Source organism: Canis lupus, chromosome 19 (assembly GCF_048164855.1).
Source record: "Canis lupus baileyi chromosome 19, mCanLup2.hap1, whole genome shotgun sequence".
In the NCBI taxonomy this organism is placed as follows: Eukaryota; Metazoa; Chordata; class Mammalia; order Carnivora; family Canidae; genus Canis; species Canis lupus.
Window position 1 is genome coordinate 43,033,552 of NC_132856.1, and position 14,065 is coordinate 43,047,616.

Consider the following 14,065-nt stretch of genomic DNA (forward strand, 5'->3'; position numbering starts at 1 on the left):
CGCTCTCGCGCGTGCGCCGGCCGCGGCCGGGTCCAGGCGCCCGCCTGATTGGCTGCGGCGGCGCCTGGAAGTGGCGTTGCGCGTGCGCGCTTCCCCCGCGCGGGTCCGAGTGGCGTGTAGCTCCTCGATCTCCGTGGTCCCGCTTCGGGACGCTAGTGCCCGCCGCCCGGAATGTTCCCGGAACTCAATAACCTTCTCAACACCACCCCTGACAGGGCGGAGCAGGTAGGACGTCGCGCGGTGGGAAGGGGGGGCGGGTCCCGGAGCGTGGCGGAAGACCACATCCCCGGATGAAGCACATGTGTACGGTGGGAAGGACGCGACGTCGGTGGACAGGACGCGACGTCGGTGGACACGGGGGGGCGCCTGGGAATTGTAGTCCCGGGAAGGGCCGCCCCGGGAACTGGGCTCGGCGCTGGCCCCGCATACTCTTGAAAGTGCCCGGGAAACGGTCGACTGTTCCCAGACGTGTACTGGGGTGCCCTGTGGGTCCTCCCTGGGGTGGGCGTCCCGGCGCCCAGAGCAGGTTGCCTGAGGGGCGGGAGTGAACACTCTTCCTCCTCTTCCTCTTCGTAGTCTTCAATGGGTCAACGTCGGCTTGGATCAAGTCGGCCTTGGGCACAACAGCCACTTTGTTTCTTCCACCCTCCTTCCCGCAGTCCGGGGCATCCCGAGATTTTTCACATTTTAAATTTTTTTTAAATTTATTTTTATTTATTTATGATAGAGAGAGAGAGAGAGAGGCAGAGACACAGGCAGAGGGAGAAGCAGGCTCCATGCACCGGGAGCCCGACGTGGGATTCAATCCCGGGTCTCCAGGATCGCGCCCTGGGCCAAAGGCAGGCGCCAAACCGCTGCGCCACCCAGGGATCCCGCAAATAACAGTTTTTAATAGACCCTGTGGATTTCAGTTCCCCAAGCCAGCAGGTGGCACTGGCGACCTTGCTGGTTAGTACTGGCACCTCCAAAGTGCTCACCCCAGGGCCAGAGTAGTGAAGTAATGGAGGATCAGAGTGAGCACCAGGAAATGACGGCACTGGAGATGACCCTCAAGTTCTGATAGTCCAATCCTTCATGTTCTATAAGTGAAAAAAAGTCAGAACACGAAAGTGTTACTTGGTACCACTTGATCCCGACCTCCCCTATCACTGACAAGGAACTGGAGATGGCAAGAGCAGGGCAGCCAGCCACTGTGGAGACCATCTCTAGGGGTCTTTCCAGGACTTTGCATGATTAGAGCTCTGCCTGAAGCAGTGTCCAGGGCCATTGGGGTGAGAACCTTGTCACTGGAGGTCTCTGTCAACTAATGCCACTCCCTTCTCCCCCACTCTGTTGGACAGAATTGGTATCAGAATTAGAAATAGGAAAGAAGTTGGATCAGATTAGTTTTTTTGAAGGTCCATTCCAATCTTGGCAGGCTGTGATTTTTGTTGGATTCTGATGGTAAAAGCTTCTTTTGTTCAGGATCTAGTTCTCCCAAGACTGATCCCTGAGTTACCAAAGTGAATGAGGAAGAGAGGCATTTTATTCTTTGTCTTGGGAAACTGGAAGCTGAGATAGGCTTGCTGCTTGTAAGTGACTTTTTTTTTTTTTTTTGTAAGTGACTTAATAGCAATCACTTTAATTGTTGGTTTTTCCAGAGTTTTGACTTACTTTCTTCTTTTTGGTAATCTGTGTGTGTGTGTGTGTGTGTGTGTGTGTGTGTGTGTGTGTGTGTCTGTGTGTAGATACCTCTTTCCAGGGAGTCTAATTCACCTTTTTGTGTTCTTGTAGGGGAAACTGACTCTACTCTGTGATGCTAAGACAGATGGCAGCTTCCTTGTGCACCACTTTCTCTCCTTCTACCTCAAAGGTATAAGACTCATTGATGCTGTAAAAAGAAACCTAAGGCAAAAGGCAATGGAAATAGTATATTTTTCAAAGATTTTATTTATTTATTTATGAGAGACACAGAGAGAGAGGCAGAGACACAGGCAGAGGGAGAAGCAGGCTCCAAGCACCGGGAGCCCGACGTGGGATTCGACCCCAGGTCTCCAGGATCGTGCCCTAGGCCAAAGGCAGGCGCCAAACCGCTGCGCCACCCAGGGATCCCATTTTTTATTCTTTTAAAGATTTTATTTATTTATTCATAGAGACAGAGAGAGAGAGAGAGAGAGAGAGAGAGATGGGCAGAGACACAGGCAGAGGGAGAAGCAGGCTCCATGCACCGGGAGCCCGACGTGGGATTCGATCCCGGGTCTCCAGGATCGTGCCCTGGGCCAAAGGCAGGCGCCAAACTGCTGCGCCACCCAGGGATCCCATTTTTTATTTTTTTAAAGATTTTATTTATTTATTCATAGAGACACAGAGAGAGAGAGAGAGAGAGAGAGAGATGGGCAGAGACACAGGCAGAGGGAGAAGCAGGCTCTATGCAGAGAGCATGACACGGGACTCGATCCAGGGTCTCCAGGATCATGCCCTGGGCTGCAGGCGGCGCTAAACCACTGTGCCACCAGGGCTGCCCGAAAAATATTTTTAAAAAACCACAATTTACTTACAATAGAACAAAGTACAATATCTAGCAATACACGTAACAGAAGTACATCTTAGGGTCAATGAAATAAGATATAATTATTATATAAGAAAAAAGTGCATCTTAAGATCAGATTGGTTGTGTCAGGTTGCAAGGCCCCTTGCATCTGTCTAGACCTGCCTCAATGCTTTTGTTTCCAGAAGTATGGATTCTATGAGACTGATTATAAGCAAAGACTTCATCAAAAATCTGTTTTGTTTTCTAGCTAACTGTAAAGTCTGTTTTGTGGCACTCATCCAGTCCTTCAGTCACTACAATATCGTGGGACAGAAGTTGGTAAATATTGAAGACCTCCTCAGTGCAGTCTCTGAGTATGTGGGTCATGCAGGTGTGAGTGGGGCCAAGGCTGGGCTCATGTGTTTGGATTATAGAGAACTTAGCAGGAGAGCCACTGAGGAAATCATGGTGCTGAACCCCTTATCTGAAGGGCTAAGGCAGCATCTCTACCTGTTTTATTAATTTAGAGTTTATAGAACCAGATCTGTTTAATCAAATGCAGCTCTACTGACTCTGGACCAGTTAAGATTTTCTCCTCAGTGTGCGCTTTATTCTCAGTCCTCCTGAGCTGGAGATCACAGCTTGGTCTTCCACCAAGTTGAATGCCTCCTACTGTCTCCCTAAGTTTAGGGCTTAGGACCCAAATGTGGGGGGAGCTGCTTTTGTCACTCGTTCCTTACTTCATATTTGTCTGCCCTTCATCTTGTCAGATGCAGGTGGGCAAGAATAAGATGGCCAAGAGGGTGTTGAACCTTCCTACTTAACCTAGGCCATCACCCATGACCTATGACCTATGACCTAAACCGCTGAGCCACCCGGGCTGCCCTGGGTTGCATATTTAAATTGTATCCATCTTTGTCGAAATGCAGATTCCTGGGCCCTGCCTGCAAAGCTTCTGGTTCTGGAGTTGTAGAGTGGCACTCAGGGATCTGCCTTTTTAATCGAGTGACACAAGAGCTTCTTAATCAGGTAGTTCATGAAGAGCCATATTAAGTTCTGGTCTAGGGGCACCTGGCTGGCTCAGTCCAAAGAGCATGTGATTCTTAATCTTGGGGTCATGAGTTTGAGCCCGAGCCCTATATTTGAGGTAGAGATAATTTTAAAAATAAAAAAACTTAAAACAAAAGTCTAGAGCAGGGGTTGACAAACCATAGCCATATCCATTTGTGTATGAATTGTGTGCGGCTGCTGTCACTCTACCGAATTGAGTTAATTACAGCATAGACTGTATGGCCTGCAAAGCCTGTCTTGCCCTTTGCAGAGAAACTTTGCCCACCTCTGAACTAGTGCATCAAGAATTCATTTTGCTTAGCTCTCATGAGAGTGCCTCCTCAGAGAAGAGGAAAGAAAACAAGAACTTGCTGGCGATAAGATCTTCGTGTAATACAGGCAGTTTGGCAGTTATGATCTATGAGTTATGTTATTGAAAGCCTCAGAGCAGGTCTGAGGTCCTGTGCCACTGATGGGCACACAAGAGGGTTTGTGAAATTCAAAGCCAAGATCTGGCCCTTCTGCAACAGCATTTTTCAGACCTTGGTCATTTTCCCATTGTTTTGTTGTCATTATTACTGTGTCTAAATGTACATAACGTTTAAATACGTACACTTAAAAAGGAAGCTTTATGACACTATTGCAAATTAAAAGCAAGTATTCAGCGGTCATGAAAATGAACATGTGAGCAAGGTGTCAGTTTTTTTTGCCAAGTGACAAATGTAAAGGCACACCTGAGCACAGTGGGGATTGTGAGTTGGGAACATCCAGTGGAAAGAAGTCATAGGCCCCATCCGAAGGTGGACAGGTGCACATTTGCAGGGTTTAGAATGTGTCCTGTCCTCTTTTGTGAGCTGGAGTCTGACCTCTACGATGGGTTCCCCTGCGGGACATGGTGATTCACTCTCCTCTGTGTTGTTTAGGGTGTCAGCCTGACTGCAGCACGGGAATGTGGGCAGCTTGTGTTCCTGGAGGGTCTCAAGTCTTCCGTGGATGTCTTCTTCCGGGCTCAGGCGGAGCCACACCCCCTGCAGTTCCTCAGGTCAGCCAGCCTGCAGCCCTGCTCAGAAGTGCACACCTGGTAGGTGGGCCCATACCGGGCTTGCCATGTGATTCTTCCCCCAACTATATTGGGGACGCAGCTGGCTTCAGTTGGCAGACACTTCCCTGGTGTTGCAGCTTTATCAGAAAGCCCTTGGCTTTGTATGGCTCTATATGGCTGACCCAGATGCTACGGAAAGCATTATTTGCTCGGAGTATAGCAGAAGAGAATGTTTTTCCCAACCCTGGCTCAGAACCCTAGCACACACTTTTATTCTGTTTTTCGGCTTGATACAGGGCTCAGCAGAGTATGGGCCATGGGCCAGCTACCTGCTTTTGTAAATAAAGCTTTATTGGAATAGCTGCATTCACATATTTGCATATTGTCCCTGGCTCTCTAGCTCTCCAACCAACAGAGTTGGGTAGTTGGGACAGAGACCATATGGCCCACAAGCCCAAAATACTACTGTTGCCCTTTAAGAACAAGTTTGTTGACCCCTGGGTTTGCTATTTTGAGATTGGTTTTCCTGTTTCTTGTCCTTGAAGAGTGTCAGCCACAAACATAGCTCTGTGCATACTCCTCACCTGACTGGTGTTCTTCCTCCACCACAAAGGAGTCCATACGGGAAGTCTCCCCACCGCCCCCTCTCTTAGACTCAGCCTTATGCAGCAGCCTGAAGGCCATGTAGAGTCAGAAGGTCTTGTGCCCTGACTTTGTGTGATCTTCCATACAGCCTATTCTGTTTCTGAATCTGGGTGTCTTTGTCTGAATGATGGGCCTGGTTATACCTCACCCCCAGGTTGTGGGGGTTGTCTTCGCTGTTAGCGGTGCTCGGATGTGGAGTGTGAGCCTGTGCCTAGGCCCTGTACTCTGGTGCTTTCTGAGCTCTTTTGCTGGGAAGTGACTGCCAGGGGTAGTCACTGGGGAGGTGGAGGTAGCTGGGCCATCTTGCTCAGAAACAGGTGGAATCTGTTAGGTACACAAACAGCCTCAGACCTTGGCCCGTCACCGACAGGTCACATGAATTGCTGTTTAGCTTTTTGTACACATTATGAGCTCCCGGGAAGGCTTCTCCTGCCGGCCCAATCCAGGTTAATCTTCTGATGCCCTGAGATCTGAGGCTCTCCCTCAGAGAGGGGCTGTGTGGTGTTACTTGAGAATCCAGGAGACTGACTGCTTTTGTGTCCCCCAGTTTCTAGCACAGTGCTTTGTACCTCGTAGGCCTCAAGGAGTGTTTGAAGCGCAGTTTGCTCATGTATGCATGCATTCCTTTTTCTTTCCAACCAGATTAGGAGCCCCTTTGGCTGAGGACTGTGATCCAGTTCTTTGCCTTCCCTCTCCTCTGCCCCGCCCTTTTCCTGTGGTGTTGCTTGGTCCCAGATAAACATTTGTAGAGAGTGATCTTTGCCTGATGTTCCAGGGAGGCTGATGCTGGGAACCTGCAGCCCCTGTATGAGTTTGTACGAGAGGCTCTGAAGCCCGCGGACGATGGGCAGGCTGCGTGGAGGTGCCCGGTGCTGCTGGTGGATGACCTCAGTGTGCTGCTGAGCCTGGGCATGGGGGCGGTGGCTGTGTTGGACTTCATTCACTACTGCAGAGCTGCTGTGTGCTGGGAACAAAAGGTATGGATTGGCTTGCTCTCTGTGCTCCTGCTTGTGGCCTCATGGGCCCAGAGGGGTCCATACCTCCCTGGCTTGCAGTGATCTTTCTTGTTTATTTGCGTGAGGGTTTGGGTTTACTCTGGTAGGCCCAAAATCTTTTGGTCTCCCATCCTCCACTCCCCTACTTGCCACTGCAAAAAAATAAAGCCCTTAAAAGGTTGACCAGTACTATCTTGAAGTGGCCAGTCGTGTGTGGTACTGTACCAGTCCTAGCTCTGCACACACTCCCTTATGTCTTGGGATAAGTCATTATCACTCTGCCTGTGTGTTGATCAGTTGAGATGTAAACTGCTTTAAAAAAAAATGTGAGATGCGATGCAAGTATAGGACATAACCTTTATTGTCAAATTATGTGGCAGAAATGGGCATTTTGCTAAAACAGAGAGTTAAACAATGGTGGTAGACCCACCTATAAAACAGGAATGGCTGTTGTGCTTGCCTCACAGGAACCCAACTGTAAGAGTTTAGTGACATGCAGCTTGCAACACATCCGCACGGCATCTGGCCCACAGTGACCACTCTTCAGCATGTGGTGGTGCCCCGTGTGGTCAGGCTGGGGTGCTGGCCAGCAGTCGGGATGAACTAGTGGAGTCAGCCAGGGGTGCATATACCCAGCAATATGTGTTGAGCACCTCCTGTGTGCAAAGACTTGCCTGACAGTTGGGTTCAGGAGAACTTCCAGGGCTGTATGGCCATAATCACAGGGCTGGGAGCCAGGTGACATGGAGAGAATGGGAGGAAGAGGGAATGGAACAGTCGTGGATGGCTTGAGCAGCCACACTGAGGCAGGCACAATGCCTGCAGCTTAACTTGCTTTATGACCCACTGCCACCCTTGTTTTGTAAAAATGTTTCTTATAGTTAAAAAAGTAAAGAGTGTGAGGAGGACTTTAGTAAAAAGTAATTGTCTCTTTCCCAACATGTATATTCTTTGAGAGAGTCTGTGCAATTGTGAACCTGTTTTAAGTATGTTTGTGTCTCTGCATTTTTCATGTCACTGCCATGCCATTTCATAACATAGTATATTTTGGCGTCCTTTGCCTGAAACAACACACAGATCTGCCACATTGTTTTTAACAACTGGACAGTCTTCCTTTGAAAGGACTTACTGCTATTTAGGGTATCCCCTTCAACAGCTCGGACTTCCCTCCAGTTCTGGTTGGTTAACTCCTACTGGCCCTGTTGACTTGGCTCATGTGTGCCCACCTCCTTGACCCTCTCTGGGCCAGATAGGATACCTCTTCCCTGTGTTGTCTCTGGGGCCCACACCAATCCCCTCTTCTCCATGCTGTGGGGTCTGGCTCATGCCGAGCACTCAGGAGCAGCTGACCAGATGACCAGGAGCCTGGCAGAAAGGTGGCACTTGGGCTGACATGGAGGACCATAGGCCAAGTCAAGCCTGGTTTAAGAGGGATTGAGCTGGCAGTGTAGGTTGGATGTGCTGGTGAGGCTGGAATTAGGGACCTGGAGCACAGGCAATGGTCCTTCCCACGGAGGGAATGATTGCAGCAGCAGCAGCAGCAGCAGCATGGAGGCTGATCTGGGCAAAGACATGCAGGGGAGTGAAGATGCTGCAAGCCCAGTGCTCCCTTGATGGCCCTGCTGGGGGGATTGAATTTGCATTTTGATTTCTCTGTTGTAGGGAAACATAGTGGCCCTGGTACACGACAGTGGAGACGCTGAGGACGAGGAGAACGACATCCTTTTGAATGGCCTTAGTCACCAGAGCCATCTGATTCTGAGGGCCGAGGGTCTGGCTACTGGCTTCTGCAGGGACGTGCATGGGCAGGTACACAGGGGCTTACTGGGCATCAGCTCCTCACCCTGCGCCTGAGCTGAGACTGTATGTGGGATCGTGTTGGGCCCCAGGGGTTGTCTGGTTGGGGTGTTCTTCAGGTGCTAGGGCAGCCTCAGGAGTTGTGTGAATGCAAGGCAGAGTCTGCTCCCGAGGGCACTAGCCTCAGGTACTAGTGCATGTTTTCCATGGTGACCCCATATGCGACCAAAGCGGAACTCTCTAAAAAGGAGACAGCCATCTAGAGCAGAATGCTGGGACCCTGCTGTCAGAATGGAAGGATGCTTCTGTGGGACCTCAGCAGGCTATGAATAAGAAGTTAGTGCTGCTTCTTTTAAAACACAAACCTGGGGGGAACCATACCCATAGTTGGGGTGGCTGTCACCCCCTCTGTTGCCTCTGACCAGAATGTTTGAGAACTCAGGCAGAAGCCAAGGGTCCTGCCTTGGGAGGGAGGTCAGGTTCTAGCCCTCCGGAGGGCTGCCATGGTTCTCTGCCTCCTGGACCTTCTCTTTCAGAATCATCCCCCAAAGCCTCTGTCACAGCTTCCAGGTTAGCTTGACATTGACCACTCTTGACCCATGAGGCACGGGTGGGAGTTTTGGCCCGGAGTCATTCACGGGCAGGTATAGAACAGAGAACAAATATGGGCAAGCCCAGGAAAGCCGTATCAGTGGTGTGTGTGTGCACAGCATGAGGAGAGGGTTTTGCCCAGCAGCTTGGGCCGCCTCTGAGGCCAGTCCCCCTAAGCATTCTAGCAAGCCTCGCATTCAGACAGATGAGTATAAAATAAGTGAATGTACTGACTCTAATGAGTTGATTTTCAAAATCAGTGTAGCCAACAAAACCATGCATAGAAAAAAAGACCAAAAGGGAACACATAAGAATACCTTAGTGGTTTTTCTCTGAATGGCGAATTTTCTTTCTCTTTCTCTTTCACAATTTCTGTGATGTCACTCCTGTAATGAAGGGGAGTGATCTCTGTAGTTGTAGTTAGCTGGTAATAAGCTTTGTTTTAGAAGTGGGTCCCATGGCTGCATGGCACCTGACTGGGACCTCTGGAGGCCTCGGTCGCAGGTTGTGGAGGAGGCAGGGACTTGGGGGCTGCTTCCCTTTCATTCCTCTTGTCCCGTAGCTGAAGATCCTCTGGAGGACACCATCACAGCCTGCAGCCCATCGGGACCGGAGCCTCACTTACCAGTATAAGATACAGGACAAGAGTGTGTCCTTTTTTGCCAAAGGAATGTCTCCTGCTATTCTGTGACCTGATTGAGAAGCAAACGTGGTGACCTTCGAGTGTTTTCAGACGTGAAAGATAAAGCATCCAGCAGCAGTGGACCTGTACACCTTTGATGTGGCATCTCAGCCTGGACCGGCAGCCCCACTGTGACACGGGGCAGAGGAAGGGTGCTGTGATGGCATGCCTTCGCTCCCCTGGGCCCTGTTAGAAAGCACAGAAGGACCTGCAACCTGGTCTCTGTGGAGAGGGACGGGCTGAAACAGGGTGAAAGTGGTCCCAGGAGCCTTTCATTACATCCGCTTCAGCCTCAACCGCCCATTTTTGCTGTCGCCTTTCACAGCCAGAGTGGGTATGATTGTACCAGCTAGGAGACAGTTGGCAGGCCTCCGGGGGACACTGTGGATAATCATGGCTGCCATGAGGAGAGTCCTCATGTCGTGGCTTCCTCGTAGTGGACTGTCTCATCCACTGCATCCTGCAGAGAGGTTTGCCCTTCAGTCCAGTCGGAAAACCAGCTTCAGGAGGCTGGGCAGCATGCTCAAGGCTGTAGAACAGGCTGCAGGGAATGGAGCCTGACTCTGGAGTCCTCACTCGCTGACTGAGCCTCACAGAAACCAGGGGCAGGCTCCCCACTCGGGTCACCGGCTCGCTTCCTCCTGGTTTTCTGTGGTGAGAAGGGTAGAGAGTGTTCTTACTGCCAGGCAAGATGGGGCCTTGGCAACTTGCAGCCTCCCTCAGACATGAGCTCTTGCCCTAGCGTCCCAGAGATGCCACACAGGCCATCAGCCAAGATCACCCAGGAGTGGACGCCAGGGGCCTTCCCTTAAACTGGGTACATTTTTGTTGTATGCAAATAAAACACTGATTCTAAAAGTAAATAACACTGCTCTGCAGGGATTGAGGAAATTTCAGATCTATTGTTTAATTTTAACTTTTCATGTTTTTTAGTTTTTGTCAAAGGGAGCAATTCATCACTCCTCAAGTCATACTCTTGTGTTACTTATCCCACTGATAACCAGTAACATTAGCTATTTTTCCCCCAAAATAACACAGACTTGGTAGAATATTTGAAAATTATGTGTACAAGTCACTTGAGAAAGTGGTTATTAAGATCTAATGAGGGACGCCTGGGTGCTCAGTGGTTTGGTGCCGCTTTCGGCCCAGGGTGTGATCCTGGAGACCCGGGATTGAGTCCCACATCAGGCTCCCTGCATGGAGCCTGCTTCTCCCTCTGCCTGAGTTTCTGCTCCTCTCTGTGTCTCTCATGAATAAAAAAAATCTTAAAAAAAAAAAAGATTTTATGTATTTATTTGACAGAACACAAGCAGAGAGAGAGGGAGAAGCAGGCTCTAAGCTGAGCGGGGAACCTGATGCGAAGCTCAATCTCAGGACCCTGGGATCATGACCAAAGCTGGAGCCAGATGCTTAACTGACTGAGCTACCCGGGCACCCCTCACAAAACATTTTTTACATGATATGAATGTTGCTATTATGTTTCTTCACTTAATTTATCAATGAGTTCACTAAGTTTTTAATGTTTAATGTTTATTGAGCCTGTTATGGTGTCATTCTAATTTGCTTAGCTATTTTCTTGAGTGTGTAGTTCTGGAGTTGGTAGTTATAAATTATGTTATACATTTTATTTTTTTATTTAAAAAATTCAAGATTTTATTTCATTTTCTTTCTTTCTTTCTTTCTTTCTTTCTTTCTTTCTTTCTTTCTTTTTTTTTTTAAAGATTTTATTTATTTGTTCACGAGAGACACAGAAAGAGAGAGAGGCAGAGACACAGGCAGAGGGAGAAGCAGGCTCCATGCAGGGAGCTTGATGTGGGACTCGATCCCGGGACTCCAGGATCACACCCTGGGTGGAAGGCAGGCTCTAAATCGCTGAGCCACCCAGGGATCCCCCTTCATTTATTTTTCTTAAAGATTTTATTTATTCATTCATGAGAGAGACAGAGAGGCAGAGACACAGGCAGGAGGAGAAGCAGGCTCTCCATGCAGGGAGCTCGATGTGGGACTCCATCCCGGGACTCCAGGATCACTCCCTGAGCCAAAGATTTTATTTTTATAAAATAAAAGATATTTTATAAATAAAATCCCTAAAGATTTTATTTTTAAGCAATCTTTATGCCCAAAATGGGGCTCAAACTCAAAACCCTGAGATCAAGAGTTGCATTCTCTACCAACTGAGCCAGCTGGGTGCCCTACGAATTTTACATATACCTATTTGGAGGTGGGGACAGATACTTGTTTCCTTAGAACATTAATTCAGTCACTTAAATAACTGTACACCTTCTAAATTGCAGGCTGCTGTAGGCATTGAGGGTATGACCATGACAAAGCAGGTCCCTGCCTGCAACAAATTGAAAAGTAATCTATGTAGAGTTAAACTGTGTAAAGTACTATAAATACAACAGGGAAGGGGCTCCTGGCTAGCTCCATTGGAAGAGTGTGAGACTCTTGATCTCATTGTGAGTTTGAGTCCCACAATAGGTGTAGAGATTACTTAAAAAAAAAAAAACAAAAAAAAAAAAACTTTTTTTTTTGTTTTTTTTTTTTAGCAAAGTGATAGAAGTTTATTAAATAGAGATACAGAGAAAGCTCTCAGAAGTGAGAGGGGTCCCGACAAGGTTGCCCCCAAAAAATAAACTTTAAAAAAATAGATAAAGCAGGCAAAGGGGCCTATGAAAGTGAGGAATGATGAAAATTTAGTTTTCTCCCTGAAGTCGAATTTCTGAATTAAAGCATGAATTGGGGCACCTGGATGGCTCAGTTGGTAGAGCACGTGACTCTTGATCTTGGGTCATGGGTTCAAGCCTCATGTTGGGCATGGAGCCTACTTAATTAAAAAACAAAACATGGACTGGCCCTCACATATCAGACTGTTCTTCAGAATGATGGAGCCAGTTAACAGTGATCTAGAAGTTTTCCTCCACCAACATTGGATACAACTTATCATTTACTAATTTGAAAGTTGTGCAGAGTTGTGTGAAAATGGACATTTCTTTAAGGACTAGGATATAATTTTCTCTGTATATTCTTATGTGTGGAGAATGTATTCTTCACCCTTAATCATTTATCAAAGAGGATCTGGTGTCAACTTTGTTTTATCCATTCTTTGTAATATTTTGGAAAGGATTTTATCACTTGCTCATGTATGTTTTTCTATATTTGGGTTTTTAAAAATATTTTCAGAAAGATTTATTTTCTACTCCAATATGTATTAGTTCAAGAAATATTTGTGGACTGCTTGTTTTATATAAGGACTAATCAGATAAAAATCCTAAAGGCACATACTGTGTCTGATAGGGGCTAGAGAGCAGGCACTTAAGTGATGTGACACAGTGGAGAAGATGAGAGCCATAAAAACAACTCAAGTAACGGACGCTGACATGCTGATGGTCACAGGAAAGAGTGATTATTTCCCCATCACTGTTTTGTTGAGGGAGCAGAGAATTGGGGAAGAATTTATGGAGGCAGTACTATTTGAAAAAAAGACCTTGGAATGTTCCTATTTTGTCTCTGGTGGTACCTTAGTTTTTCAGGATTCAGAGAGGTATTTTTTGTTTTCCTGAATGGAAAAAATGTGCTGTTGATTGTTGTTTTCCAGTTTAAAATAATTTTTAAAATATGCTTAAAATTAACTTATTTAGAATTTGCTACAGTGTTGTAATTTGTCTCTGTGGTGATAACTAAATAGCCCAGCAGTATTTACTGAAAAATAGTGATCCTTTCTCGTTATGTAGTTTGGGTTTATTTATATGCAGAGTTCTTAAAATTGAGCTCTTCTGAAATTTGTCTTTAGTAGGTATTGAAAAGTTACTATATGTCTGCTCTCAAGAGCCTTTATTAAAAGGGTATCATGCCATTTATTTATCCAGATGAATTTCACCAGCATGTTGTCAAGCTCTATAAAGTGTTCTTCAGGGATTTTTTCCTCTCATTTAAAGAATTGTGGTTGTATAATTTTATTTAAAAACACTTGTGGAGGGCAGCCCCTCTGGCGCAGCAGTTTAGCGCTGACTGCAGCCTGGGGTGTGATCCTGGAGACCCGGCATCGAGTCCCACATCGGGCTCCCTGCATGGAGCCTGCTTCTCCCTCTGCCTGTGTCTCTGCCTCTCTGTCTCTCATGAATGAATGAATGAATGAATGAATGAATGAATAAATAAATAAATAAATAAATAAAATCTTTTAAAAAAATAAAAATAAAAACACTTGTGGAGAAATTAATACCCTCTTTAAAAATATTTTTTTTAAAAGATTTTTAAAAATATTCACAAGAGACACACAGAGAGAGGCAGAAACATAGGCAGAGGGAGGAGAGGCAGGCTTCATGCCAGGCTCCCAATGTGGGACTTGATCCCAGAAGTCCGGGATCACACCCTGAGCTGAAGGCAGATGCTGAACCACTGAGGCATCCCAATATCCTCTTATTAAATTTTTATTATCGGAAAATAAATGATCTGATTTTGTGGAACTTTTTAATTTTTTTTTTTAAGTAGGCTCTATGCCAACAGGGAGCCCAATGCAGGGCTTGAACCCATGACCCTGAGATCAAGACCTGAGCTGAAATTAAGAGCTGGATGCCTAACCAACTGAGCCACCCAGGTGCACCTGATTTTGTGGATTTTTCTATGGTATCTTTGACATAGGGATGTAGTTGACTTTTTAAAATTTATAACTTATCCTATAGTTTTTCTAAACTACTCTATAATTTTCCAATTGATGTTTCTGAATTTTTAGATATTTTTCTTGTTTTCCTTTT

The 14,065-nt window shown here is 46.9% G+C and overlaps 1 protein-coding gene across 4 annotated transcripts; it reads left to right on the top strand.

Annotated features, from left to right (window-relative positions):
- Positions 1-49: 49 nt before the first annotated feature.
- On the top strand, positions 50-13,777 carry ELP6 (elongator acetyltransferase complex subunit 6). 4 transcript variants are annotated; one of them, XM_072786422.1, is made up of 7 exons: positions 57-225; positions 1,774-1,852; positions 2,778-2,848; positions 4,483-4,640; positions 6,022-6,223; positions 7,904-8,050; positions 9,192-13,777. In XM_072786422.1, exons 1-7 carry the CDS (start codon positions 172-174, stop codon positions 9,318-9,320), a joined length of 840 nt encoding a protein of 279 aa, XP_072642523.1. In that variant the 5' UTR covers positions 57-171; the 3' UTR covers positions 9,321-13,777. The 4 variants fall into 4 exon arrangements, with proteins under 4 accessions (XP_072642525.1, XP_072642526.1, XP_072642523.1 ...); XM_072786423.1 differs by having other exon boundaries at positions 4,483-4,601; XM_072786424.1 differs by lacking the exons at positions 6,022-6,223; positions 9,192-13,777 and having other exon boundaries at positions 50-225; positions 7,904-8,047.
- Positions 13,778-14,065: the final 288 nt, after the last annotated feature.

Excerpts from the sequence above, each read along its gene's own strand:
- ELP6 (XM_072786422.1), top strand. The coding sequence starts at position 172 with ATGTTCCCGGAACTCAATAACCTTCTCAACACCACCCCTGACAGGGCG. Across the intron at positions 1,853-2,777 it reads TCTCTCCTTCTACCTCAAAG|CTAACTGTAAAGTCTGTTTT; the intron begins GTATAAGACTCA and ends TTTGTTTTCTAG. Across the intron at positions 8,051-9,191 it reads GCAGGGACGTGCATGGGCAG|CTGAAGATCCTCTGGAGGAC; the intron begins GTACACAGGGGC and ends CTTGTCCCGTAG.